The sequence below is a fragment of the Denticeps clupeoides genome, chromosome 17, assembly GCF_900700375.1.
Source record: "Denticeps clupeoides chromosome 17, fDenClu1.1, whole genome shotgun sequence".
NCBI lineage: Eukaryota > Metazoa > Chordata > Actinopteri > Clupeiformes > Denticipitidae > Denticeps > Denticeps clupeoides.
The window spans coordinates 11627542-11654131 of NC_041723.1; the positions used below are offsets into that span (position 1 = coordinate 11627542).

Sequence of the window (26590 nt, forward strand, 5' to 3'; positions counted from 1 at the left end):
AGGGAAAGTCTATAATCTGACCCAATGTGATCACAGACTTGACAATCTGAGCAAGATATAAAAAAGCCACTGAGGAAATGATTACAAAAGCCCTTGTCTGACAACTGATGACTATGAGGAATCACCAAAGCTGGCATTCATCACAGAAAGTTTACAATCCAGTGTCCAATATTTAGGAAAAAAAAAAACACACACACACACACACACACACACACACTTGCACCACTGTACATGGTATGTACAGCAATGTGGTGCTTTTGATATACACATCACAGCAAATTACAGAGGGGGATGTGATGAATACAGCTCAAGTTGGCACTGGTGCACAGATGCAAACCCTGACATTTTGCAAGAGCATCTGATTTAGTTTAAGGCTTCCACAAGAAAGTGTTGCTGATGAAGACGCAATATGTGCCACTCTGGCATTGAGGTAGATTTATCTGCACCCATATTCACCCAAGTTGTTAACCTCAATGCTCTGTTACGAGGAAAGGGGAAGTGAAAGCATATTCAGATCAGTGTTAAAACAAATTCAAAGAGGACAGAAAAAATGGTTCATAATCAGTGTTGATCAAAGAATAACAGCTTAATAACATTGCCCAAACCAATAACCTACACCACTATATAAAAACTTAACAACCTCAACGCACATTAGACATTGAAGACATTCTGAAAGAAATCTGCCTTCAGAATGGCCTGAACAACTGAACACATGAACTAAGGTCAATATATTCAATCACATTTAAGAGACATATGTTTGTTTCAAAATACCCGTATTAAAATCACGACACCCTGAGGACACATACAGTTAACTGGATTGGGAAGTAATTAAAATGCATTCATACAAAATGTGAAGCACAAACAAATACTCCCCAGCACAAGCAAGAGAGAAACCCCACATATTTGGGAGCTGTGTAGAATGCAGCATTGGACAAACATTAGAAATTTAAAACAATCAGAGGTTCAGAAAGTTCTGGAAAAGTTCTGTGCAAGCTGATTCTCAGTAATGGTTCCTATAACTATGAGAATATAATTATGTTCAAAGGGTTAAAGGGTCATCTGATATGTTCATATGTACATGGCAACAAGCCCCAACCTTAAATTAAAGGCTACAAATTTCCATAAAAAGGATCCTAGTGCATATCAGAGAACCCCACTAGCTCTGTAAATTGAAAAAAAGACATTCCCTTCTAGTACTTGTAAATGATGCATAAGAAAAGATCTAAAGCAAAACTGCTCTTAGTGTATATGGAGATTAGCTACCAAAAGAGGGGGAAAACAACTCATAGTTTCTATATTAGCCTGGTGACCGTTCCATACATTCACAAATGCTCACCATGCTGTACCTCACATTAATCACGACCGCAAAGGTAACTATCTGTATGCCCTGTCCGAGCAAGGACCTAAACATAACTTATTTACATTTACACTAAAGTTCTTTTCCTCCCCCCTTTTTACACCTGAGATTAATATTTTTGGGAGAAAGAAAAACATTAAATGTGTATCAATTTGTCCTTCCCCCTTGTTCTTGAAGGCAATGTGCCCACAAAGAGCCATGGCCTAATCCTCTGGAATAGCAGGCAGTCGGATCCCAAATTCTGGATCATGCACATTGAGTAGCCATTTACAGTGTGAAGTGCAGAATTCCAGTGGTGTAGCTCCAGTGATGGGCTTCAGAAAAAAAAGTTCATAACTTAATTTTTTTTTTTTTAAGAAGAGTCACATTCATATTTTGAAAATATTACAGTAGATCATAAAGAAAAGTCCAAAATTTGATCTCTCACAAAGAACAAAAATTTCCAGAGAAGGGCTGGTGAATAAAGGACAAGTCCTTAATTTAGTCTTCTTTTACCTATGGGAGATAAAGAGAGAATAATGAAAATGAAGCTATTGACAGGTTTGTCAAGACAAGGCTAATTGAAATGTGCAGCATTCAACACTTACACACCTTCGGCCAAGTCACACACCCTGCTTACTGCTCTGAGCAGTGGAAGACACCCCGCTCTTCATCTGCTGTCTGTTTCGGACAGAAATGGAAAAAGCTCAGCACTTGCTCGTAGATGAGTGGACGGCATTAAAAACAGAATTGTAGTAGTGCTGCACGATTAATCTAATCGCAATCATAATCGCGATGTCAGTCTGTGCGATTACATGAACGCAAAAAGATGCGATTTAAATGATAGTACATGGATTGGATCGGATATGTTGCCGATCCAAAGTTGGCGAGCTGACTGAAGTCTCACATCTCAGTCAGATGTGACGTGTTTGGTCACATGACTTTCGATTCGGAGACATATGGGTAGACGGCGCATGACGAGCTGCATCGTACGTCAACGTCGCCGCCATATTGCGATAGGCTCTGCAGTGGCGTGAAGATTATACATGTTTATGGAGAGAAGTGCAAAAAATGCCTCACTCTTGTGCTGCTTGGGGCTGTACAAACCGCTGTACGCTCCAAACCAGATCCCGGGGGATTACATTTCATAGGTAAAGCGGGACAATTGTTTTGAATATATTTGGCCATTATAAAATCCCGTTTTATAAGTCTTAACCTTAGCTAAGCTAGGCTAAGCTAGCGAAGCTATGCATTCCTGTGTTCAAGTCAGCCTCCAAACAACGTTTTGGCTAAACGTAGGCATTAACTATTTAGACTGTTCTTAGCTGTTTAGTTAACTTTTTTCAAACTTTGAAGGTTTCCTAAAGAAATTCACCTCAGTTTACAAATCTTAACCTTAGCTAAGCTAGCAAAGCTATGCATCCCTGTGTTCAAGTCAGCCTCCAAACAACGTTTTGGTTAAACGTAAGAACTATAATACGGGATTTTATAATGGCCAAATATAATCAAAACAGTTGTTTAGCCTTACCAGGGTTTGTCGTTCGACAGTAATGTAAAGAGTTTTTTGTGATTGTTTTATTTTTTTGTGACTATTTTATATTTGTAGAATATTGTATTTTGAAAGCACTGGGCATTTCAGGTTGTTATAAGTAGTTTGTATGTTTCACTTTGAAATTAAACATTTCACTATTAGTTTGCGACTTTTCATTGATATACAAGCAAGTGTCCTTTATCATATCACAAATTGCAATATTGATCTCAATAATCGCAATATGTCTTTTTCCCCAAATCGTGCAGCCCTAAATTGTAGGTATGTTTAAACAGGAGAAGAAAATTTATTCCCAATGTGAACTGTGATCCACTGTCAATTCTGCCAAGAATATCTACACTGCATTGAAAACCTGTGAATAATCTCAGCAACTCCCAGTGTACCACTAGAGGGAGCCATGGTAGTACATGTATCAGAATTTGAAAACCAAGGCTTAGTTGCAGCGATGGGAATAACGGCATTAAAGTAATGCTGTAAATGGGCCACAGAAATAAACCAATTACATGCAGCGCTTTATGGTAAATAATCTGTTTTCATCCAACCAGCCATTTTTTAATTTTAGGCAATGGGGAGATAACCGCATGTGAGCTGATGATTGGCAAAGGTTGAGTTAAATTTCATGGTAAGCCAACCAGAGGCAGATGTGGGTAGGTGTTTACACACAGACACGGCCACATGCGTGCAGGACAGACACAGTAACATTTATTTGAGTGAGGGAAAAGTATGTTAAATAGAACTAAGTCTTTATCCACGTTGGTAACAAGCAATTCAATCTGATAAAGGGCCTCTCATTGTCTTGCCATCAAAACTAGTGGCCAACAATGTGAGCACCGCTAATCAAGGAGGAGACGGAGGCATGCCATCTATCCATGAGACATGCCACAACTAGTTACTGGGGTAGTGGTGGCCAAGAAGGTAAGGAAGGTCCCCCTTGACCAAGGTACTGTGCCCCCACAGTGCTCGCCGGGCACCTTTCACGGCTGCCCACTGCTCACTAAGGGCAATTGGTTAAATGCAGGAGACATTTTCAACGGTAGCCCATTCGCGTCAATAGAAATGCAAATGCATCAACACAAATAAGCCAAGTTAAGGACTCCGCGTTCATTTATCAAAATTGTATATTGCACATAATATTTGATATCTGAACACATTGTCCATTATTATTTACGTAAACACATCACTGCTCATTATGACAGGCATTAATAAATGTTTTCTAGCATCAGCGCTTCAGTTGTAGTAATGGGTCTCATTTTCATTGGGGCGTAAACTCTGGTGTGGCTTTTGCAGCCACAAAAGTAGTTACGCGCCTGTCATATGCTAGAAAACATTAATTAATGTCTGTTATAATGAGCTATGTTATTAACTATGTGTTTATGTAAGGGATAATTGACACTACGTCCATACATCAAACATGCACGATATACGATATTTGATATACATTATCCAGAGCAACTTAAGTGTCTTGCTAAGGAACACAATGGTAGTAAGCGGGAGTCTAACTTGGGTCTTCTGGATATATGAATGCAGTGTTCGTAACTTCTGGTGTGGATTTGTGCACAGCCTTCTTGGCCATTGTACATTTCGTTGTGTACATCATGTGCTGAAATTAATCTTATAATCAATGTATTGCTGTGCAGATCTGGATGATTCTGCATCGATGTAGTGCAGAACATAATTGATTATTTAATAATCACATTGCTTGGTGATTTTCTGGCGGCTGTATAAAAACAGTGCAGTTAGTGACTTTGGGAAGGACTTTCACGCTTCGTATCACGGTAAAAACAGAAATTTGTTGAACTTCACCCACTGCACGCCGTGACACATTTTTGCACGACCAAACATATATTTATCCTCTGAGCCTCATGGCAAGAGCAGCGCATGTCGCAGTTGGTGGCTTTAGATTAGCTTCAATGAGCATAAAATTAGTCAGCGTTCAGGTCCGTGCTCACCTGACGCCCGCCGTTTTTCTGGCATTTGTTCAGACAGGTGATGAATCACAGTGCATTGATAATCGTAACCTAACCGTGAGACACTGCTTAGATGGCCCCCTGTGCACAGACTGAAGACCCTTACCCTGAGTGAAGGAGGTGTTCAGGCACCATGCTTCTTTGTGGCACCATCATGCCCTGAAAGTGGCCTCCTGCTTGTGGATGTCTGTACATAGCCATTCGAGTCTGACCAGGAGGAAAGGGCAGATGCTGAGGTCGTTGCAGAGCCTCCATCAGGTGAGGGTGCGGTTGCTGTGGTGCGTAGTGTCCACCCGGATAGGGATGAGAGGAGAAGAGGGAACGTGGCATCATGTGTGAAGGCAGTGCTCCACCCTGCTGCATCCCAGGGTGCATACCGCGTGGATTGTACATGAGGTTGACCATGTGCTGCATCTGTGGGTTGCGGGAATGAGCATTATGGCTGTCCAGGTCAAGGATCTCCTTGGGGCTATCTGACCGGTCCGATACCTCGCCTGTCCTGGGAGGCTTTACTGGGCTTCTGGCATCCCTATTCACCACTGCACCACCATGGTGCCCATCAGAAATTGAGTTTGGGGACATCAGGCTGCCTCCAGAGCCCTCTGAGCCCATAGGTGAGATGCTGCTGTCTTTCAGACGGCCATTTATACTGGTGCCACCTGTAGGTGGGAAAGCACTGGAGAGGGGTCTCGGCTGGTATTGGGGTCTGAACCACTCCTCCCCTGGATAGCCACCCCTGGAATTACTTTGATGATGAGTGTAGTACTGTTGCTGCTGGTACTGAGGAAATGCATTTGCGGGTCCATGAGCGGGCTCGGAGCCCATGTAAGTGTAAGGAGAACACTGTTGATGATAACCGGGATACCGAGCAGGGTTCTGGTGAGGACTCATGGGATGTGCCATTTGCTGGTTTAGGAAAGGTTGGCTATTTGCCTGCGGCAATGGTTTGCCTGCATGTTGGCCGTAGGGTTGATGTGTTTGTCCACTCAGACCATACCTAACCATGCTTCCATTCTCTTGAACCTGAGGGTGGGTTGGCACAGCTTCGCCCTGATTGGGTATAGGTCCCTGCATGTGCCCTGTGGGTTGGCCAGCCAGTTGTGATTGCCCCTCTGCACCAAAGTTCTGTTTGTAATGACCATTGGCAGGTGCGGACTTGGCAGTCCTTAAGTTTGTGCCTTCCTGAGGGCCAGAACTGCCACCTGACTCCTGCCTGCTTGGGGGCTCATTCGGCCGTTGGTCTCCATGGTCTGCTGGGCTTGGCTGGGGAGGCAGCTGAGACACAGGATGGCTGGGGGGCAGAGACGTGAGGGGAGCTGGCTGCTGCGTGCCAGACTGGGCTCCGTGTGGTGCGCTCTGTGGCATGCCATGCATTGGGCCCAATGGATCTGCATTCTGCGGAGCCTGGGTGGAGCTATTCTGATGTGTATGTTGAGTAGGATTTTTTTCTGGTGAGGAATTGTGATTTTTCACAGGGGTTTCAGAAGAAGTGTTTGTGGGATGTTCTTGAGGCTGTGGGTTCTGGTGCATTTGCTGAGGAGGTATAGTTTGAGGAATGTGCTGAGGAATATTTTGAAGAGTGGTATTCTGGGCAGTCTGCTGAGAGGGAACATGTTGAGGGTGTGCATTGTGGACCATTAGAGGAGGAATGTTCTGGTGATGGTCCCGGTCTGTGCCATGCAGAGGTCCTGCCTGTTCACTTGGATCACGCATTCTTCTCCACTCTGGGCTCTGCATGTTTCCAATTGGCCTACTGGCAAACTCAGAAGAGTTGCGAAGTGGGGTGTTTTCAGAATTAGCAGAGGCCATTGTGCCTTGAGCCATATGCATATTTGGCATCTTGGATTCTGTCAAACCTGTAAAAGTGTGTAAAACAGTATAGACTGGTTTAGAGAAAACAATGATGTCTTTAAAACAAATCAGAAGTTATTGGACTAATTATACAAATCACTGCATTGTATCATTAGCAAATTAAACTCAAAATGGACCTAAAGATCACAAAAACAAGACTTGAAACAGGATATGAAACCTCTGGGTTCACTTCTGCAAGTCCATGAGGTTCACCTCTGTAAGCATAAAAAAAAAAAAAAAAAAAAAAAAAAAAAAAAAAACATTCTTACCGACATCAGAACTATGGGCACTGTGGACTTCTGCAGAAGGCCTGCCAAATTTTTCTGTTGAGCACTGCTGAGGAGAGTGTGGTGGGACACTGTTGCCATGGGGAAATCCTGCAAATGTGCCAGTGCGCTGGTGTGTGGAGCCAGAAGACAGTTGCTGCAAAGCCAGCATCTCTGGGCTCTCAAGCATGGAGGCTAGATGAGACTTTTGGTCCTGATGAGATGCTACAGGCCGCTGGGACACAGGGCCAGGGGAGCCCACAGAGCTGGACATCCTGTACTGGCCACTGGTGGGAGGGTACCCTGCTGCTTGATTTGGCCATGGTTTGGGTGCTAAGCTGTGGTTGTGGTTAAATGGGTGCTGGTTACTTATATTTGGGTCTGAAATCACAGGTCCATTTGGTCGTTGGTGGCCTTGGGGTCCAACTCCTGACCACATGTTAGGTATACCAGGTGGACAGTAGGGAGGATATGAACTGTGCTGGGGAGGGACTTCTGAACCTGGATACCGTGGGCCATTTGGATGAACTATCTGGCCTTCTGGGCGCTGGCGGGACGTGTACATGTGGCCCTCTGTGGGAGGGGTACAAAGTCCTCCAGACTGTAGGGCCATTGGTCTAGGACCCAGTGATGGGCCATGAGTTGGACCCATATATGAATGTCTCTGCTGTTCTTGGTACTGTGGCTGCAATGGCCGTCCTTCAGGACCCACAGGGTATCTGGGGCCAAAATGTGGTCCATTTCCATAAGGTGGCTATCAAAGACAAATGGTTAAACTACTTAGCACTTTTAGAGCAAAAAGGAACTTCAGTAAAACAGAATGATTCTGTTTTTTACCTGCATATTAAAATTGTGTGGCATACGCTGAAGCCCAGGATCACCAGGTCTTTGCCCAGGGTAAGGGTACCTGGGGTCTATCATCATGCGTTGAACAAACATGCCAGGACCAAGTGAGCCAGCAGGATGGTGAAGCTGCTGTTTAGTTGTAACATTAGTTATTCATTAAATCAAGGACATTTGATAATTAATGCTGGGCATTAAGAGTTACTTAACAACACGACATGAGTCACAGTGCCATGGTTGCATTAATACCAGGGATTCAAATTGATTTTCCACAATGGGGGGAAGAATTCTACCCCTACCATTAAAACAAAGAAATAAAACTATGTACACAAAAGCCACTTGACTTTCCCTGCATTGATCAACTTTGTGGTGCTGTAGCTTAAACACTGACCTCAGTACCTCACAGCTAGGCATGAACAATAAAATAACTATTATACATGGCTTTACAGATACACAAAGCATAATTTTAGGGTTAGGGTTAAAGGACTCATCACACGTCTTACTTGCTGTGCAGGATGGTAAAGGTTGGGACGTCCATCAAATCCAGGATTGTGCTGATTTGGAGGAACACATTGTGGATAAGGCGTTCCATTTTTCCAGGGGGAGGGAGGATATGGAGGACCACTTTTATGAATGTCCTCATCAGCCTTGCCATTTGTAGTACGCCTGCGCTGAACCTGCTCTGTGGCCCGGATGAGGCTTTCTGGCCCTGATTGCCGCTGCTTGCTCCGCTTTTTTTCCTTCCGGTCTCTGTCTTCTTTGCTGACCTGGAACTCCTCATCCGTGTCTCCATCCTCAGATGGGAAGTGCTTCAGAAGGGCTCTGCTAAAACAGCGCTCCAATGATTCTGCCATAATTGTGTACTCTGAAGAGAACAGAACAGCAGGTTGTCAGGAGCAGGTTCAGACATCTTAAGGCATACTAATACTTGTCAAGTATTACTGGCTAAACATTTCAAGAAAATAACTTATTTACTTTACATTATCATTAGGTATTCCATAACTTGTGGTATTCTATCTACTGAGGTATTCCATACAATTATTTGGATTAATAAAACTAGGAAATTTAAGCTTTTCTTAAAGCACACTGTACCTGAGACCAGCACTGGTTTTGTTTTATTTTTTTAAGAACACAACACAACCACCACCTAGTGACCTGGTGTTTCCTGACCCCAAGCCGGACAATGTTCCTCATGGAGCACATTCCAATGCAAAGTCTTTATGAACAGAATGTCTCTGTAACATTCAAGGTCTTGGCAGAGGACAACTTAATCACTCTCAATTCATCATTGTCAGGTTGCTAAGTCCAGCCTTCTGCACACAGACCACTAAAGCAAACATACCCATACTCTAAGTCTCAATGTACTGAGAGGTGTCAAGGTACTTCTTCCAATTTGAGATGTGTGGTGTGTAAATTTGTTTGAATAGCACCACAGTTGTGTTTTTCCGATTGACCATCTTCCTGGCTCAATTATCACCCAGTGGCATAATCATAATCTAATGTAAAAGCAGAATTCATCTATCGAACAACAAGCACGTTCACCCTGGATCTACAGATGACTACAATTGATGGCTGAAACTACAATGAGCCCAACAACAGCTATTTGTAGGATGAACAGTCCAATCGCAGTATGGACAATATTCCATATTAACATACCACTGTCTTCACCATTGTACTCAAGGCAGTTCTCAAACATGAGCTTCACATCTGCCACAAACTCCTCCTTTGCTACATACTCTCCTTCATTCAACTTCTTTTCAATAGTAGACAGGTCCATTGGAGTCTATTAGAAAAAGAAAACATCCAAAAGTATCAATTTCCTGTCTGAAGCAACATAATCAAGACGTTTTTTTATCCATGGCACATACCTGTATGATCTCATGATAGTTGGGAGCGTAGGACTCATCAACAGGCTCCATGAAAGGCCAAGCATCTTTATGGGCCTTAAGGGCTTCCAAGACTAAAGAGAATTAATTAGACATGTTAGAAGGAAGAAATAATTAAAATATTTAAGGATTATTTAATCTTCATGCATGCATTGGAGGGGGGAAAAAAAGCCTCACCTTTGTACAATGCTGTGTAATCATCATCCATTTCATAACTGTAGGACACAAAGAGAATTAACAAAATGTCGTTCTAGCTTAAGAGAGATAACAGTTTCCCTAGAGCAATGTAGTCATGCTTCTTACAACTCTTTGGTCTTGCGAGCACGTCGGATGGGTGAATGGGGCTCCAGATGCAGCAGCTCGGGGGGCAGGGGCTTTCCCTGAGACAGCAACCAGGCCTTCTCCTCACGCAGCTTCCTCCGCTTGGCTCGTTCTAAAACATTGTGGCAACAAATTGAGACGCATGAGACGGCGGGGGGGAGAAAGCAGGCTTGAAAGAAGAACTTATGTTTGTTTCATGTTACATTTTGCACCTGTTACACATATACTGTTAAAAATACATATCTTTAAGAAAACACAAGACAACGGCGATGAAAGCTGTTCACTCACCACTTTAAAATGGCATGAGTAATGAAAAGGCAGGGATCAGATAAAAGTGGCTCTATGTTACAATATTAAACGCTTCAACTTGCAACCCCTACTACGAAGATTAAAGATTATGGTGGATGTAGACCAATGTGTCATTAATAAGAAGAGAGGAGCAAGGCAGCGTTCACAGATGTACTAACCCTCCACGGCTTTTATTCGCTCCATCTCTTCCCGCTGCCGCTCCTCCAGCAGGAGCCTCTCCTCCTCCCGCCGCTGTTCAGCCAGCAGTGCCTGTCTCTCCACATCCTCCTCCTTCTGTTTCTGCTTCTCCCCCACTGCAAGCGCAAGGTCCTACACACAAACACAGACAGAGAGACCAGCGTGTTGTAATGTCCTATACAACCATGGCATCTACATTCAGACTGGTGTCAGATGAGTGCACTCACCTCCACCTCTTCCTTGTTGCTTATGTGCTTCTCAGAAAGGCGGTAAGAAGTGCGCATGGCAGCAGGGTCCATACGTTTCTGCTTTAGCTCTTTCTCCTTGGGGAGAGCACAAAGGTCAGGGCAACAGCAGCACGACTGTGGCAAGTAGTCTCTCAGCTCGCAAAATATGATCATTTATTGATGCAGAGGACTGCTTTTCATCCCCATTCCATTCAAACATGTAATGAAACAGCTAATCTGATTTGGAATTGTAACGCTTTGTTCACGCACAGATTTCCACTTTTAACACAATCCAGCTGACTGAAAAGTTTTTATCTAAATAAACAGTCGCAAAAAAGCAACTGAAGCAGATTTCTTCTGGACAGTAGCTAAAGAGAGTGGACATTGTGAGCGCAGATGATTGTGCAAATCGGGAGAGAGAGAGAGAAAAAAAAAAAAACTGAGTAAAAAGGGAGTTGAAGCATCACAGCCTTTTATAGCTCCTGTCAGGGGCCATCTGTCGTGCACATTCTGAGAGGCACGGCCTATTAAGAGGAACTCTACGAGCAGCTAGGGGGAGGCAGGGGACTGAAGCTATCACCCCCGGGTTGATGGTGCCTGTGGCAAGCTGCGCCCATCAAAGTCACAGCACTGAAAGGACCACAGCCCCTCCCCCACCACGGCGACGACACGGCCCGGCCTCGCTCTTCACTGTACTGACAGCACTTAATCCCATACAGGCAAGATGGACTGCCTCAGAAGTCACCACTTAAGAGGTCAAAAAACTGCAGTGCTGCAGGCAGTCAATCACAACAGTCCATCCAGCCTCAAGGTGAGGGGCTACCTCCTGACGACTCTGAATGCCAGGTGGCTTTGACAGAATTGAGGAGGGAACCACAGCATCTAAGTGTTTCACAAGCAACCATATACAAAACTACAAAAAATAAATAAATCAATCAAATATACATGCCACAACGTAGGTGAACACTGACACATTAAAGCAAGAAGCAGATACTTATTCATAATTAACGGTTTCAGTACTAATATATTGATGTTGTTGTTTATGCGGACATGCAAATAAGTTCTCAAAAAGGGTAATGGTTCCCTTTGATGGTGTGGAACCAATGAAGGCTGAATACCGACCTTGTGCTCAATCATACTTCTGATCTCTGGCAGGAAGTTCTGGCTAATGATGCGGTAGAGGTGGCGATCTTGAGGTGAAGATTTGTCCTTGATGCTTTCAGCAAGTCTGGTCCACTGCTCCTCTGTGTCACAGACCAGTGACCAAGCCCCACGTTCATGCTCTGAGAAGAAACAGACACACATTCAGGATCATCAAGGAGGCAAATGCAAATTTGGCCCTCACAATATGTTGGATCGCAATGAGAGGATGAGATGACTGGAAACATTCAGACAAAATTTACACAGCGGTTTTGCTATTCCATGCATGATGCATCATGACTTGGTAAATGCACCAGTGTACCTGAGGCAGAGCTGGAGTCACATGATTCCTCACTTTCCTCTGTAATCATGCTTTCCGCAGGACTGAAAGACACATGTACCCATCATGGTAAGTTTAGTGAAGGTGGAAGTGTCAGTAAATACTTTACGAGTTCCTCCATTCCAACCTCAACTCGCTCTCTTCTAGAGTCTTCTTCTTTGGTGGCCTTCCTCTTTTCTTTTTCTCAGGCATTTCACTGAGGGAAAGAAAGATACATAAAGCTTTACTTTAATGCGATCTCTCGCTTTTAAACAGATTGTTTATAATAAAAAAGAAAATGCATACTATAGTTCAGAAGTATATTTTCTCTGGACTGGTTCCTCCTTATACATACGGGTGCCATAGAAATACCAGTACAGGGCACCATTCCCATCCTGGCCCAGTGGCTCGACGCGTAAGCTGTCTGCATCCAGACCCTACCATGAAAATACATCAATATTAGATCTTGTAGTGGCAGAGTTATTATTTTGTTCAAATTTACAGAAACCACACAGACAAAAGAGATTACCTTGAGAAGATCAAATACATCAGCGGCATCCAAGCGGTAGTCGCACAGCCTGTGTAGGAGCTCCACCTGGGTTCGTGGAGGAAGCTCCTCAAAGGGACATTGTTTCAGAGGGTTGGGTTTGCCCTCCTCCAGCTCCCAACGATAGTTGATTATGTCCTCCAGGTAGCCACTGAAGGCCTGAGGCCTGACAGAAACCAGAAGCATGATTGAAATGGATGAGGACTTGTGAGAATACAACGCTGAGACAGGAAAACAACTGAGGTGTAACCAATGTATTACAAAGCCACATATTGAGTCAAAATGTTTTTCTATGCCGAATACTTTTAAGTACTAATTAGGTGTGTATAAAAAAAAAAAAAAAAAAAAGTTGTACATTAGTTACAACAGCACACTGGAACAAAAAGAACAAAGACTCGGTCAGGGCAGAAGACAAAATAAAGAAAGATATTTCAGAAAGAACAGATAATCCTAAATAAACTATTTGTACCATGTCACCCTGTCCCAATCCACAGCTCCATCTGGGAGAAGCCAGTATAAAGGCCTCCTTTTAAAAAGTCCTGTCGCTGCCTGTCCAAATACTGAATGTGGATCATTACTCAAGGCTGAGTCACAGACTCCGGCGGCATTGCTAAAGTAAGACGCAGGAAAGCTGGGCCTCGGGGCACAACAGCCAGATCAGCACTCTCTGTTCCACTGACCCAACCACACACAAGTTCCAGGAATGAGGGCCCTCAACTGATACACAGCACTCATGTGCTCAGCCCCTACATCTATCACGCCTGAACATAGACCGGGAGTCAGTCGGGTTTTAATAAAAAAAAAAAATAAAAAAAAAAGGCATGTTTTACTGGTCAATGTACTTACGTGATGTCTCTGCGCTGGTAGCATCCCTGTAGCAGGCAGCAGAGAAGGTCTGCCAAGAAATCCTGGTTCTGCTTCAGCAATGCCTGCTCCAACTCCTGAGGCACAGAAAAACCACAGGACACAGTGGGTCAGGTATGGCACCGGAGACCAGATTTATTAGAGTTCACATTCAGGATCAGACTCATGAAACACCTTTTAACTGCAGACTAAGAGGCTGAGTGTGTCTAGTCATAAGACTTTACAGCTTGGCAACCTAAACTTAAACCAAATGTTTGTGACTATGGCCTTTGTATCTTTTTTCCCCCTTCAAGATATATATATATATAAACATTATAATAACCAGTTATCAATAGCCAATTTTGTAAACGGTGCTAGATAGAAAATCTATAGAATTCTTTTTTTAGACCTTGGCTACATTGGCCCACATGCACCAGTCAGTGCACAATACCAGTCGCTGTTCAACAGGTTTTGCATATTGCCACACGTTTTTCAAGTTTTCCAACACCGGCATCGGTTGTACACCTTCAGTTGCAATTCCCACCCACCTTTTCCCTACAGATGAATGGAGACGTGCCTGTGCAACTGTGTTAAGAGATCAGCCTCAAATTTAAGTAAAATTCCCTCTGGATTGTGGGCGCATGTTCTGGGAACAGTTTGCAATTCCTGTTTCTTGTTGTGGTTTTATACTCTTGTTCTTGAGAGACACCATCAACCTTGTATGTGTTCCCTCACATACTTGGCCAATAAACACGATTCTGATTATTGACTGACCTGTTAACTGGACTTGACAACTGCTGTCATTCCTTATTTACAATTTTCTTTTGAAAACCCAGAAAGAGATTTTTTGAACTCTCTGTGTGAAATGGTGTCAGGGGTAGGTTCCAGCATTGGTTGGGGGTTCAAGTTCAACCTTGACCCCTCTACTGCTTGGTATTGTGTGGAGTTATTGAGGGTTTATGAAGCGGCAGTAAGTAGGAGAGTAAACTCCTGAGAGCTGGGGAAAAAAAAAAAAAAGACGGCAGGAGCTCAAGGCCACAACCAACCTCTACCAATGACCTAGCCTCAACACAGCATTACCCAGCATGCACCACATCTCCACCCAATGGCCCTCAGATGGAGGAGGAGGAGGAGGAGGGCTAAGAGAAAAAATGCAAATGCAAAGTGCTCCATTACCCATGTGGCCATACAATTCACCCTCCACCCACAGCCCTCCTTTCTCACCAGAAGCATGGCAACAAGGGCCTGGTTTGAAGGGATTTAGCCAGCTTCTCACTCACTCTCCAATCATACATGCATGCACTTTAAGCCAAATAACCCCCCCCTGCAGAGTGATGGTCCACAATTAACTCAAGGGCGATCCAGGCCTGCGCTTCATTGTGACCCTCATTCAAGGATGCAGATTGCTACATCTCCCCAGAAAAACCTCAGCGAGCTCAGGGTCAGGACAGATGAGCATACGCCCCTCCGAGCTGTGGAGGAGCACGGAAACCAGAAGAGCTGAAGTCAGCAGGATGAAAAACAGAAGAGGTTGAAAAACAGGATGACACACATTTCTGAGGGTAAAGCGCAGACTCAGTCAAGCACCGGCAGATTAAAACAGATGTTATCCGCCTTCAAACACTCCCGCGCAGCGACTGCTCGAGAGAGGCGACTTATTACAACCTAAAAACACTCACGTTGATCAGTGCAAAACTGAAAAAAAATTAAGGATCAGATCACTGTATGTGTTTTGTCAGTAGGAATAACACTGGGAAAAGGGCGTAGCAGCCTAGAGCAAGGGTCCTCGACCTCGACTCAATCACACACCACCTAATCATTATGTGCAGGACAATAAATCAATACAGTAATGTATTGCTATGCTTGAAATTATTGATTCATTGAAGCAGCACCATTTATGCCACAGAACAGTCATGTCAAACGTACACAGATCAGTTTTGGAATCTCCCCCAAAAATGCAGACGCGCTGAAATGTATTGTAGACAACTGCCCAGTCTCATGATATCATTGTGGGTGAGATCCTAGGTGGGTATTGAAATAGTGACTTGTCACACATACACTACTGACCATTAAAAAGTAGCTGTGACTGTGGGCCGTCTCACTTGCTTGTGCCATATGTCCATTTACTGTCAAGTCAAAGATACAGGAGGACAAATAAATGGGGAGTCAGTGCTAATGTCATTCACTAAATCAGAAAGCTTGAGTTAAAGGATTCCTAATCCATATTTTTAATGGATGAGACCCATATAAGCGCAACTGCCTTTGTCAAGTTGGTGAACAGGAGTGTAATCAGCCTATAAACTGTAATGAAACAGAGGAGGAATGGAGCAGAGAGGTGAAGTATTGAGGGCAATAATAATAATTTCTTTGAGATCCAGCAAACTAGCAAGATGTTCTTAGATTGTATTCATTCTAGGTCCTCTGGCATGAACATTTTTGCTTTTATATAAATCTTAGTAGTCCCCTAATACTGTATCTGAAGTCTCTTTCCAAAATTCAGCTGTGGTGCAGAATTACAGCCACTTTTAGCCAGTCCCACAATGAGATTTCCCCAGGACGATCTGTCTTGGTGTCTGCAGCTTTAAATGCCAAGGAAAGAGGCAGGATGGGGAGAAGGTGAGAGAAGTTGAGGCAGCATTCACAAACCACAATGTTTGGTGCAGACAGAAAGTCATGTCAAAACTAAAATAAACCCATTTGTTTCTTCACAGTCTTGTATGGTGGAAAAAAAAAATACATTTGTGCTCATTTTTACATCCAATCTTCAGGCAACTGCAATGCTTCACACGTTCGGAAGTCATGACAGTTGTTTTAGGGGAGGGGTGTGAAATTCCCTGGGAGGAAAAAGCATGAGAAACGTGAGGTAAGCTTTCCCATTATGACATAGGGGGACAAATTCCAGATCAAACCATGTGAGCCACCGCTCTCTTTCTAGCCACCGCAGGACCAAAGAAAGGCTAGGGAAACTTGTGTTAATGTTAAATAATCTCTCAAGTGAAAGAGACCATTTTTCAGGATTGATAGTGAAAAATCACTGAGCCTGAATTTTTTTTTTTCTTTTTAAGAATTTTTTTACATTTTAAGCTTACATGCTGCCTGGAGATAGACAGATGTGTGAGGGTCATTGAGGGTGTCTTAGTTTTAGTTTAGTCTTTGCATCAAGCTGTCATTTTAGTTTTAGTAGTCTCAGTCCGCACACAATTAACAAAGAGAAAATAACATCTGGTCTAGTTTTACTCAACAAAATTGGAGATTTTTGAGAAAGTTTTTATTTTGAAAACCATATTATATTTAGTATCGTTTTAATTCATCCAAAATATTACATGGTATATCGTTAGTTATAAGTCACATGACCAGCAATTATGTTGCATCTCGTTTTAGTCACGTCAAAAAGGTTTGTTGATGAAAATATTTAATCATAAATATCGTTGACAAAATCCACACAAGTGCAAACACTTTCCAGCTAGTTCACTATAGCAGCTTCCTTGTGCACAAAACACATTCACAGGTGGAGCGACTGCAGGATCTGTATGAATCTGTTAGCAAAGGCCCGCCCTTCCCCTATTTTTCCTCCACCACAGCCAAGTTTTTTTTTCTTAAATCATCAGAAGCTATCTTTCATTTCACATGCATGCAGATGCCATTTTAGCACTGATCAAAATGCTTCAGCTGATCACGCATTTACCGGCAAGTAAAATGGTAGAAATGAAATGCTGTAAAAGTGCATCTAGAAAACACATTACACACAGCGATAAATGTACTGGACCAGCGGCTCCTATCCCCGCTGCCTTTCAGCAACAGGCAGCTGCAAACAGATCATCAGGCCAAGATGATAATCAAGTTCAAGCCCTTAAAACTTGCACTTCTTTTTGTTTCATTTATATTGTTTTAATTTCAGATCAATGAAGCACTTTAAGCACCAACACATTTTCAGCAAGTTACCTTTCTTGTAGAAATGTGCTTTAAATTAAGAACTTTGGTAACTATATTGATATTTAACCATTTACAAGTCAATATTACCCATGTGCACAGCGATTTTAAAAAGCAGAAAAAGTGAAATGTTTAAAAATGCATTATTAAATGCAGTGCTGTCAAAAATTTGGTGCTCCTAAGAAAAGACGTTAGGTGGCACCAGGGCAACCAGTATAAAAAGTTAGTCTAGAGCCCTTCTGTATGGACCAGTGGACTTCTCACAGGAACACTGATTCACACACCACCGTAGAGAGTTCATTGCCAAAGCAGCGGAGAACAGCCCAGAGATTGAGAAATCCTGGCCTGCAAGTTAACAAGTGCTAAAAAAGTTAAACTTCCCACCAGAGGAAAACAGGGACAACTAAGCCACTGCGTTATCCGGTTTGATCAATGGCCTGTGAACCTCAAGCTGGCTGAGGAAAAAGAAAAAAAAAAAAAATCTACATTTCATCAGTGGTCTCCTGCTGCCCTTGTGCGAGTGAATAGGTACGGAGGCTCCATCCTGTTCCACACCTGAGTGATAGACGACTCAGCCCTTCCGCGGCTCCCTCAGATCCTGTGTCACGCTCGCTGCAACTTCCTGGTCCCCTGACACCTCTCAGACCAGAGAGGGTCCATCCATCACGGCAGCCCCCACTTTGATCACACTTCAAACCTGAGGCCAGCCGGGGGGATTAATGCCACCCCTCTCCAGCTTTGAAGTGCCATTCAGCAGCTCAGATGGCAGAAGTGGGGAATTAACGTGGTGTGTGCGCCCTTTCTTCAGCACGGCCTCGGCTCCCACTGTGCCTCGCTGTTAACACGTTTGCCGCGATTACGGGGCCCAGATTCCCGGAAAGCAGAGGAAAGTGCAGCTGGACTCACCCACGTATCTGTAGGTGGAATCGGTACAGCAGCCTGTGTGACTGATCAGTCACGTCACAAAAGGAACCGACTTGCACGCAAAGACAAATGGAGACTCATTGCGGCAAGAGATGATACACGTTTCCACATAAAGCCTGGAGGCAGGAGCCAGTCCCTTCGTAAGCATCTCCCGCCTCGGATATCATTACTGCCGGGTGCACACCTGGAGAACAGGTTCGTGAGTAACCACCACACACAAGCGGCAACACCATTACGGCGTTTACCGAACAATAACAGTTCTGCAAAGCCTTTAGAGCCTGATGTGAATTCAGCTACCGGAACAGTCCAGTAATTTCCTCCCTGCCCACCTCAATTATGTGCGTGAAGCCGCTGTTGGGCAGAGAAGCACATAAGTCACTGGACACAATCTGCCATAGTGAACCGTTTCTCTGCGGGGGGGTGCTGAGATAATGCTCAACTGCAGGGTTTTACAGTGGTTCCAGAGTCCAGGCAGAAATTTGAGTCTAATGCGCAGCAGACGTGGGTGACAGGCGCAGCTGAAGGTGAACAGATAACAGCACTTGCTGAAAGCAACAGGAAGGGGGAGGGAAGAGAGGGCTGTTCTTCCACACCTACCCCCAACACAGTTCACTATCTCCTGACACTAGCCCGTCCCACCCCACGTCCCTCTAGAGAAACACCTTCATAACACACACCACTGGCCCTGGGGGAAGAGCCACAGCGACCCTTGCTGCCATGACAACCCAGAAGGTCCAACGCAGCTGCAGCTCCTCTGCTAATGCTTTTGCACCCCAGAAGGTGGAAAAACAACTGGACGTTCAAATAAAAAAAAAAACATTCCAGAATCCAGCATTATGGAAGGATTAGGTGGCAGCCCTACGTTCAGAACGTGTCCTTCAGGGGTAATCAAGGGAAGCCCCTCAACCATTGACCTGCTAGGAAGCTCATCAGAGCTTCACTGCTGCCTGAAAGCAAACCACTCAACCCTGCAACACAATCAACACAAATCTGTTTGCCATCTGCCTCACAGTGTCTGTTGAGAAGACCAATGCCACATGCCTTTATGGTTCAAGCTCCAGTACTGGAAGGAGGGTCAGGCAAATGGATGGTAATTTTAGCCAGTAATGCAAAGTAACCTCATCCTGCTTGGACTCCATAGTCACTGAAATAAGATTTTACATTCACTCAATGTGCATAAAAACATGTTTTGGTGGGCATCAATGCACAATTTCAATGGATGGAATCAGGCAATGCCATTTTTCTCCCCAGGCCCAAGGGAATAGATGCTGGCCCAACAGGTCAACTTTTATCGACCGTATGATATATATTATTTTATAACCACACAGCTACACTTTCACAGAATATGAAATGCACTCTCTAAAATCAATACCGGATGTCTGAGATCTTCAGGTAGCAGTGCATGCATGCAGGCCTGCAAGCAGGCATGATTCTGCCAAGGGCCCAGGAACTACCAGGAATTGCTGGTTGTAAACACAGTTCACTGCACCATCCAACAGACAGTCCAACAGTCCAACAGACTCTGACAGGAAAAGCAACGGCAACATAAGAGAGAATGTTGAGTTCACTACGGACAGCTACAGAAGGGCTGTTTTACCACATAAACTAGTCCAGTAAGGATGATTAGCAGCAGGAGATTAATAAAGGTGCACACAGAAACCAAAAACCCATTTAGTAAAGCATGACCAGTCAATACATCAAATATTCCAAATACTTTCTTTTAGAAAAAAAAAAAAAAAAAAAATCAGCTTCACTCTAGACAATAACTAGGAGTGGGAATCACAGACGATCCTAGATTCTGCGATAATCAGCAGTTCAAACACTGTCAATATATAAAACCAACCTAAATGTAATCTAGCAAATATACACTGACACATTACATCCTGTGCTTTGCCGATGGCATTGGAGAGGAGCTACCAATAAAATGCAATCAGAGTGGAGTTATTTCACGCTTGCTACACCAAAATGTCAAACAGATACTTTGTCAATGTTTCGAGGGGTGGCCGCAGCACTGTGAAGTACAATGCAATCATCTTAATAAAGAACGCTCAGGAGCATTGTGCCGAAGAACATCAGCTCGAAGCAGTGTATACATATATTTGAGTAATTCATTCCTACATCTGTGGCGTAGACCTCTCTTTACCCAGACATAACTGTATTGCTAATGAGTCACAATATTAACATTTTGTGTCCCCACCCCTAACAATAGCTTTTTCCAATGTCCCTTAGCACAGGAAGCAGTGGATTGGTGCAGGTAAGAGTCAACCATGGTGGTACACACCTGCTCACCAATGCCATGGCACTCATACTTTATACCAACAGCTATTCATCTTAAGCCTTTTGCCTGAGGTAAGAGGTATATATCAGCGCAGACCAATTCTTTTAAAACAAGGACTGGGTCCTGCCTAAAATCCACGAATGAATAAACTTATATGTAATACATTGAAACATTGGAATCAGACATAATAACACATTAAAAATTGAAATCTGCTCCCAGATGAGGCCCAGATGTTCAGTGCACATCACTCCCCTCCACCCTCCAAACACGTACATGTCTTCTCCTTCCCTAGGCCCTAAGTCCCACATCAGCCCCCCCTTACCACACCCCTTGCAGAAAGAGCCTCCAGTGAAAACTGCACTTCACCACCCCCTCTCTCCCCAAGCCGAGGGGTGGCATTCCCACTGGTAACAGCACAGCCCACCTCCACCCACTTGACTCTTAAGAGAGCAGACATCCCGTGTGCTTCGGTAGCCCAAAATGCTCTCCTCTCTTGCTCCAAACGAGGTTCTTGCATCATTATGAGCCAAATACAGCCACACACCAGGCGTCTAAAAGGACAGAAAGCCACTGTGGAAAAGCCTGGTGGTTAGGGAGCTCCCCCTGGTTGTATTTTAAACTCCAGTATGAGGCCTGTGGAAAGCAGAAGAGAGGGGACGGACAGCCCCAGACTGGAGACAGAGATTGGGAGCCATGGGGAGCTACAACAATGGAACTGGCTGAAACAAACCCCAGAGTGTACGTGCCCCTCTCCCCCCAGCTCCCCATGTGAAACCATCTGATGCATGTACCACTGCACTAACATGTCAATCACAGCTGGGGGAGGGGAGTGTGCCTACAATGTGGATGGATATGGTTGTTAGACAAAAAAAAAACTACAACATATTTAGAAGGGTGGACGTGAGCCTCTTTGATATGCAGACGAACACCTTCAAGAGTGGCCTGTTGGCATGTATTGTTTCACAGTTGCGATTTAATCAGGCTACAGGACTCGCAGATGTATGGGATGGGTGCACCACAATGACAAAGGTCACAGAACATGGAGAGGGAGATCGGAACCTGGTGGAAAAACAAGAGAATCAACACAAACTGCGCTGAAGAAAGGATCATTGTTGTGAGCGTGGGGGGAATCCTTTCTTCTCATGTGGGCTTACAAAAGAGCTGAGCTTAGCAGGGTTAATAGGTAAAGACATTTGGGATGAAAGCTACACTGACTGGGCCCTTTTTTCCCAAGCTGCAGCATTTGGTGTCTGATACATGGCCTGCTGACCCATCACTTATTGATACAGCAAATCCCTCAGCTATTGCTCGCTTCCTCCCCAAAACCACAGAGGCTACACGGAAGCCCCCGCCCCACCAAAACAAATCAAAGCATTACAGACTACAGGCACACTCGGCAAGTGACTTATCTCCAATAAAAGTCCACACTGAATATCCGAGTGGAAAAAAGCAGGACATAATATACAGACATGAACGGCACTAGATCTTTTTTTTTTTGCCCTCCTTTTTAATCCATTTGCTTTTATACAAGAGCCCGTCCTGAGCTTCTGCTCCAAAAGACCTAATGGGACTAAATCTCCCCTTTTACAATCAGGCAGCACAGCAGCCTTGAAAAGAAACCCCCAGACAAGCTGCGGCACCCAGTCAGTGCACCGCCACCCTCCAGGGGAAAGCAAAAGAAAGAGCCACCATCTGTGATTTAGTCATGGTGATGCCAGGGCTGGGCCCGGTGCAGCAGTCCACTAACAGAGGCATGAATAAGGGCTATTCAACATTGGCACCGAGCAAACACAAGGCAAGATGCGCCTCAGAGAATCACAGGTTCTCGCAACAGGGGACTCGGAGACCAATCAGACAAGTGAACAATAATATTATAATATAAAAAACATTTCGACCGTTTCGATTGCTTCTGAACAATCATCACTATGGCTTCACCAGCATACGCTACAGCAAGATTACAACAGAAAAAAAAAGTTACAAGCTGAAAAACACAAGCACTGAGCTACGTAACCCACACCTCTGTGTGCCGTGTCGGTGTGTGTGCACGACAACGCGTCCCGGATGATTCAAAGCCAATGGGGTCCTGGAGGTGCTGGGATTTCAGGGCTCATTTCACAGCCAGACTGCCAGGAAATCAAGCGTGCTTCCAGCAGACAAAGAACCGGGGGATGGACACCACAAGAAGGGCCTCTTCCTGCCGTGCCCTTCTCTCTCCAGGCCTGGTAGACTGAGCAGGACGGCGAAGTGTGGCCAAGGAACAATGTCTAAGCGGGCAGCTCTGTCGGCCTGCCAAAAAAGAAAAGGGGGTCCTCCATTATTGCACACCATTATTGAACCAAAGCCCACGAGAAAAGGAGCTGGCCGACACTAGCACCTTCAAACTGGATCACTTGGATCACTGACTTTGTAATATCCAGTTGGCAACGGCTTCAGAAAGAAGCAAAAGTCCTGCTTTAAACAGTGATTCAAGGAAAGCATTGGGCTTTTTTTCCTGTGTGTTTTGGATAAATTATGGCATCTCCACAGAAAACATAATCTAATATAACAAACCTACAACTTGTCATGCGCAAAATTAGCAATTTAAGGTCCAAATCATTCCCCCTTTGATGAAGAGGCAACAATTTTCTCCTTGGGTTTTTATGACTATAAGCATCAAGGTGTTTCCAGTTCCCAGTCACCCTTGGGTGCGAATGTTGGTGTGCCATGGCATGCCGCTCCTGCGTCCAATACTGCTGGGATTGTTCCTGACCTGCCACAGCCCCGGATAAGCGGTCACTAAGACGGCTTACCTGAATAGCAGTGAATGACAAGAGACAGACCGAATGATAGATGCCACAACACACACATAACCAAATAAAACTTGATTTCAGTCCACATTACAGATTTTCTGGCCTGTTTTTCACATAGATGACTCGTCTGGCCCAGTCTTGAATTTTGCACAGTAACGCATGCAAAAACTTCCAGGGCACTTTATACAGTATACAAGGTTTTATACATTAAGCTGTAGCAAAAAAAATTGCTTCCTACAACGTCATCCGATCATTGATTGAAGCGCCATGGTCCTGCGATCACCTTGCAGGCTTGGTTTACTTCCACCCCGAAGACGGTAGATCCTCTTACACACGGATTTGTGGGCTATTTACTGTGCTGGCCACCTGCTTTCATCAGAGCATTCCTTTAGGTGTACGGCCAGAGAGCTAAATGTAGCAATAACCCAAGCAAGCGAGGACAGGCCATGCTCCTGCCACACCAAGGGACATTCATTAGATGGCGCCTTATTACAGCCCCATGGACGATTATTACAAAATGAGCAGCAGAAGATGCTGCTCATAGAAACATGATAAAGTCCCACATACGTAGAGTCCACAATACGATAGAGGATGCAACAGAGAACAGGGTAAGTATTGATAATTGTCCCACAGTTCACCGTCCCCAGGGAAGTCTTGCATGTACATATCTGTGAAAGTTCTGTCATCCAGGTCATGGTTCTTAATTTCACAGGCAACTGGACTTGTTATGGATCCTTGCATTTCCATGTTGTGCCGAAAAAAACATTTATAACGTGTGACAAAGCAAGAAAGTGACACAATCATAAGCCAAATGCTAGACCAACGCCTACAGTAATTGCAATGGTTCAAACGCTTCTGTGTACACATTCAACATGGCTGAGCAACAACACTACAAACAAAAATATTAAAAAGCAATGTTTAACTTCACAAAATTACGCAAAATAAATGCTAGAGGTCACAACAGACGATAAGTTTTAAGAAAATATAAATGTTAAGTGTTGGTTGAAGGTTATTTCCGAGCGCAGGACGCGTCAGGCCCGCGCCCCAATAACAAAGCGACGCCGAATTCGACGCGCGTTGTTGACCTCGGTCGTCGCCGAACTCGAGTCACGTCCGACTCCCCGCGACGCGATACGCGCTCGGGGCCACGTTACGTGAACTCGGCCACACGCAGGGTCCGCACACAAAAACAACAAAGTTCGGGCGCGGGGCCGAAGTCGACGACCGACGGTGCGCGGAACACACGGGACAAGTCACACGCGACTCGGCCGAGGCCACATTTGCGGGCTGTGAAAGTTCGAAAAGTTCCTCAAATTGGCCACAAAACAAAGCTGCGTGTCGCCGAAGCGAAAACGACGTGGCGTGGCACCGCGGCGGTAACGACAACACGGTGCGTCGCGAAGTTTGTTAGCGAGCTAGCTGGCTCCGGTTTCCAAAACCTCCAGCTAACTCGCACGCTCCCAACCAGGCGACTCAAACCGCACCAGTTACACCCATTTCTCCATTTAACCCGCACCGCCGCGCTAGCGCCACAAAGTTAGCGGACAAGAAGCGGAAAAAAAAGGTCTCCGTTCAAAACCGTCGCGGAACTCGGGCGGAAACATCGCATAAATAACGCGGTTACCTCAATTTCAAAGTCGGGTAGTTTGAACGCCGCCCTGAACAGCGAGCAGAAGTGGGCTATGGCGGGGACTTCCCACCAAGACTGGATCTCCTCCACAGAAATTGTACATCCCTGGGACATCTTCGGCCGGGAGAAAATAATAAAAGTGTGCCGCGAAGTGTGTACTTCTCACATCAGACATGCGTCGACAAAAAAAAGAAGAAGAAGAAAGAAAAAAAATAAGCTTGCGCGCCGCCTACTTCGCCCGCAACTTCCTTATCGCAAGAGCAAAACTTCTTGTTTTTGGCCGGTCAGCTGCCATTGCTACCCGGAGAGAGCGATCTGTTTCAATCAGAATTCGCAAGAAGGGAACAGATGGGCGGGCGATACCACGTCCACGAACGCGGGGGGGGGGGTGTCCTCGCAAGAAAAACACGGCGACCCGACGCAATGTCGCCGACCGTCTCGCCTTCGCAGGCTTGTCGTGAACAGGCGCGGCGTTTTAATGTGGCACAACCACACGAGCGTCCAGTATCGATGGTACGACGTCGGGCGTGTGATTTAAAAAGTGTTGGTTTTACTTCGCTCCCCTTTGGCGCGTAGGTTGCGTCCCGTTTAAAGGGAACGTTTTTAATCTTCCAGCGTTAATGAGAAAAAAAGAAGCGCTTCTCGACCTGATAATGGTAACTGTTTACGTTAGTGGCAGCCGGCAAGCGTTCGGGGTAGTGAGGAAGATTTGACCCTTGCGTAAAAATACTAATGAAAAAAAATGTAAATGTAGCGATTATAAAAATCACTTGAATCACTTGTCAAAATGACAACGACGCAGATGCACTACAAAGCATGTGTTTAAGCTGACGTTGAGTATTACGAAAAAAAGTTGCATTTAAGTTGCCAATTATGCTGGGGGGTACTATCGTCTTGAAGACTTCCACAAGATATCGAAATAGAGCTACATTTATTATCATAGAAACAATAACAAAAACTTGTTTCGACTGATAAACATGCTTAAATCTGCGGAGAATTGCAGAGTTTCTGGAGGAAACTTTGGACATGTTTCGTTCTGTAGCGCCCTCTATCGTCAGAAGGTCTTCGTGAAATCCCCACGCCTGCTCGGGGTTCTCCGCGTAAAGCGCCTATCTGCCGCGAAACGCTGTTGCTTTAAATGTGCGCTGGTGTGTGTGTGTGTGGTTGTGTGTTTTAAACGTGGCCAGGTTGCGAAATCAAGGTCCTCTTATCCTCACGAGAAACACGCGCACGAGGCCGATTAGCAAATCATAACGGTCAGAACACAATGGACGGGAATAATCCCCGCGGTCGGCGCCGGGACGCTGCGCGGGTTATGTAACCCGACACCGGGCTTGCAGGGCCGGGAAGGCCCGCGCTCTCATTGGTGCGCTTCAACCCTTTAAGGATTGGTGGGTGTCGGGAGAGCCTAAGGGATCGTCTACAACATGTCCTCTGAAAACTAATATATTGCATGAC

General features: G+C 44.8%; 1 protein-coding gene across 6 annotated transcripts; it reads right to left on the bottom strand.

Annotated features, from left to right (window-relative positions):
• Positions 1 to 549: 549 nt before the first annotated feature.
• Positions 550 to 25433, bottom strand: cecr2 (CECR2 histone acetyl-lysine reader). 6 transcript variants are annotated; one of them, XM_028958128.1, is made up of 20 exons: positions 18067 to 19098; positions 15649 to 15707; positions 13585 to 13679; positions 12721 to 12904; positions 12498 to 12628; positions 12340 to 12408; positions 12195 to 12256; positions 11855 to 12015; positions 10733 to 10828; positions 10487 to 10637; positions 10002 to 10131; positions 9876 to 9913; positions 9681 to 9772; positions 9469 to 9595; positions 8316 to 8677; positions 7807 to 7944; positions 6973 to 7723; positions 4959 to 6708; positions 1949 to 2017; positions 550 to 1852 (listed from the first exon to the last, which is right to left on the bottom strand). In XM_028958128.1, exons 2-19 carry the CDS (start codon positions 15694 to 15696, stop codon positions 1960 to 1962), a joined length of 4443 nt encoding a protein of 1480 aa, XP_028813961.1. In that variant the 5' UTR covers positions 15697 to 15707; positions 18067 to 19098; the 3' UTR covers positions 550 to 1852; positions 1949 to 1959. The 6 variants fall into 6 exon arrangements, with proteins under 6 accessions (XP_028813961.1, XP_028813962.1, XP_028813960.1 ...); XM_028958129.1 differs by lacking the exon at positions 15649 to 15707 and adding an exon at positions 14130 to 14136 and having other exon boundaries at positions 18067 to 18219; XM_028958127.1 differs by lacking the exons at positions 15649 to 15707; positions 18067 to 19098 and adding an exon at positions 25127 to 25433 and having other exon boundaries at positions 7807 to 7941.
• Positions 25434 to 26590: the final 1157 nt, after the last annotated feature.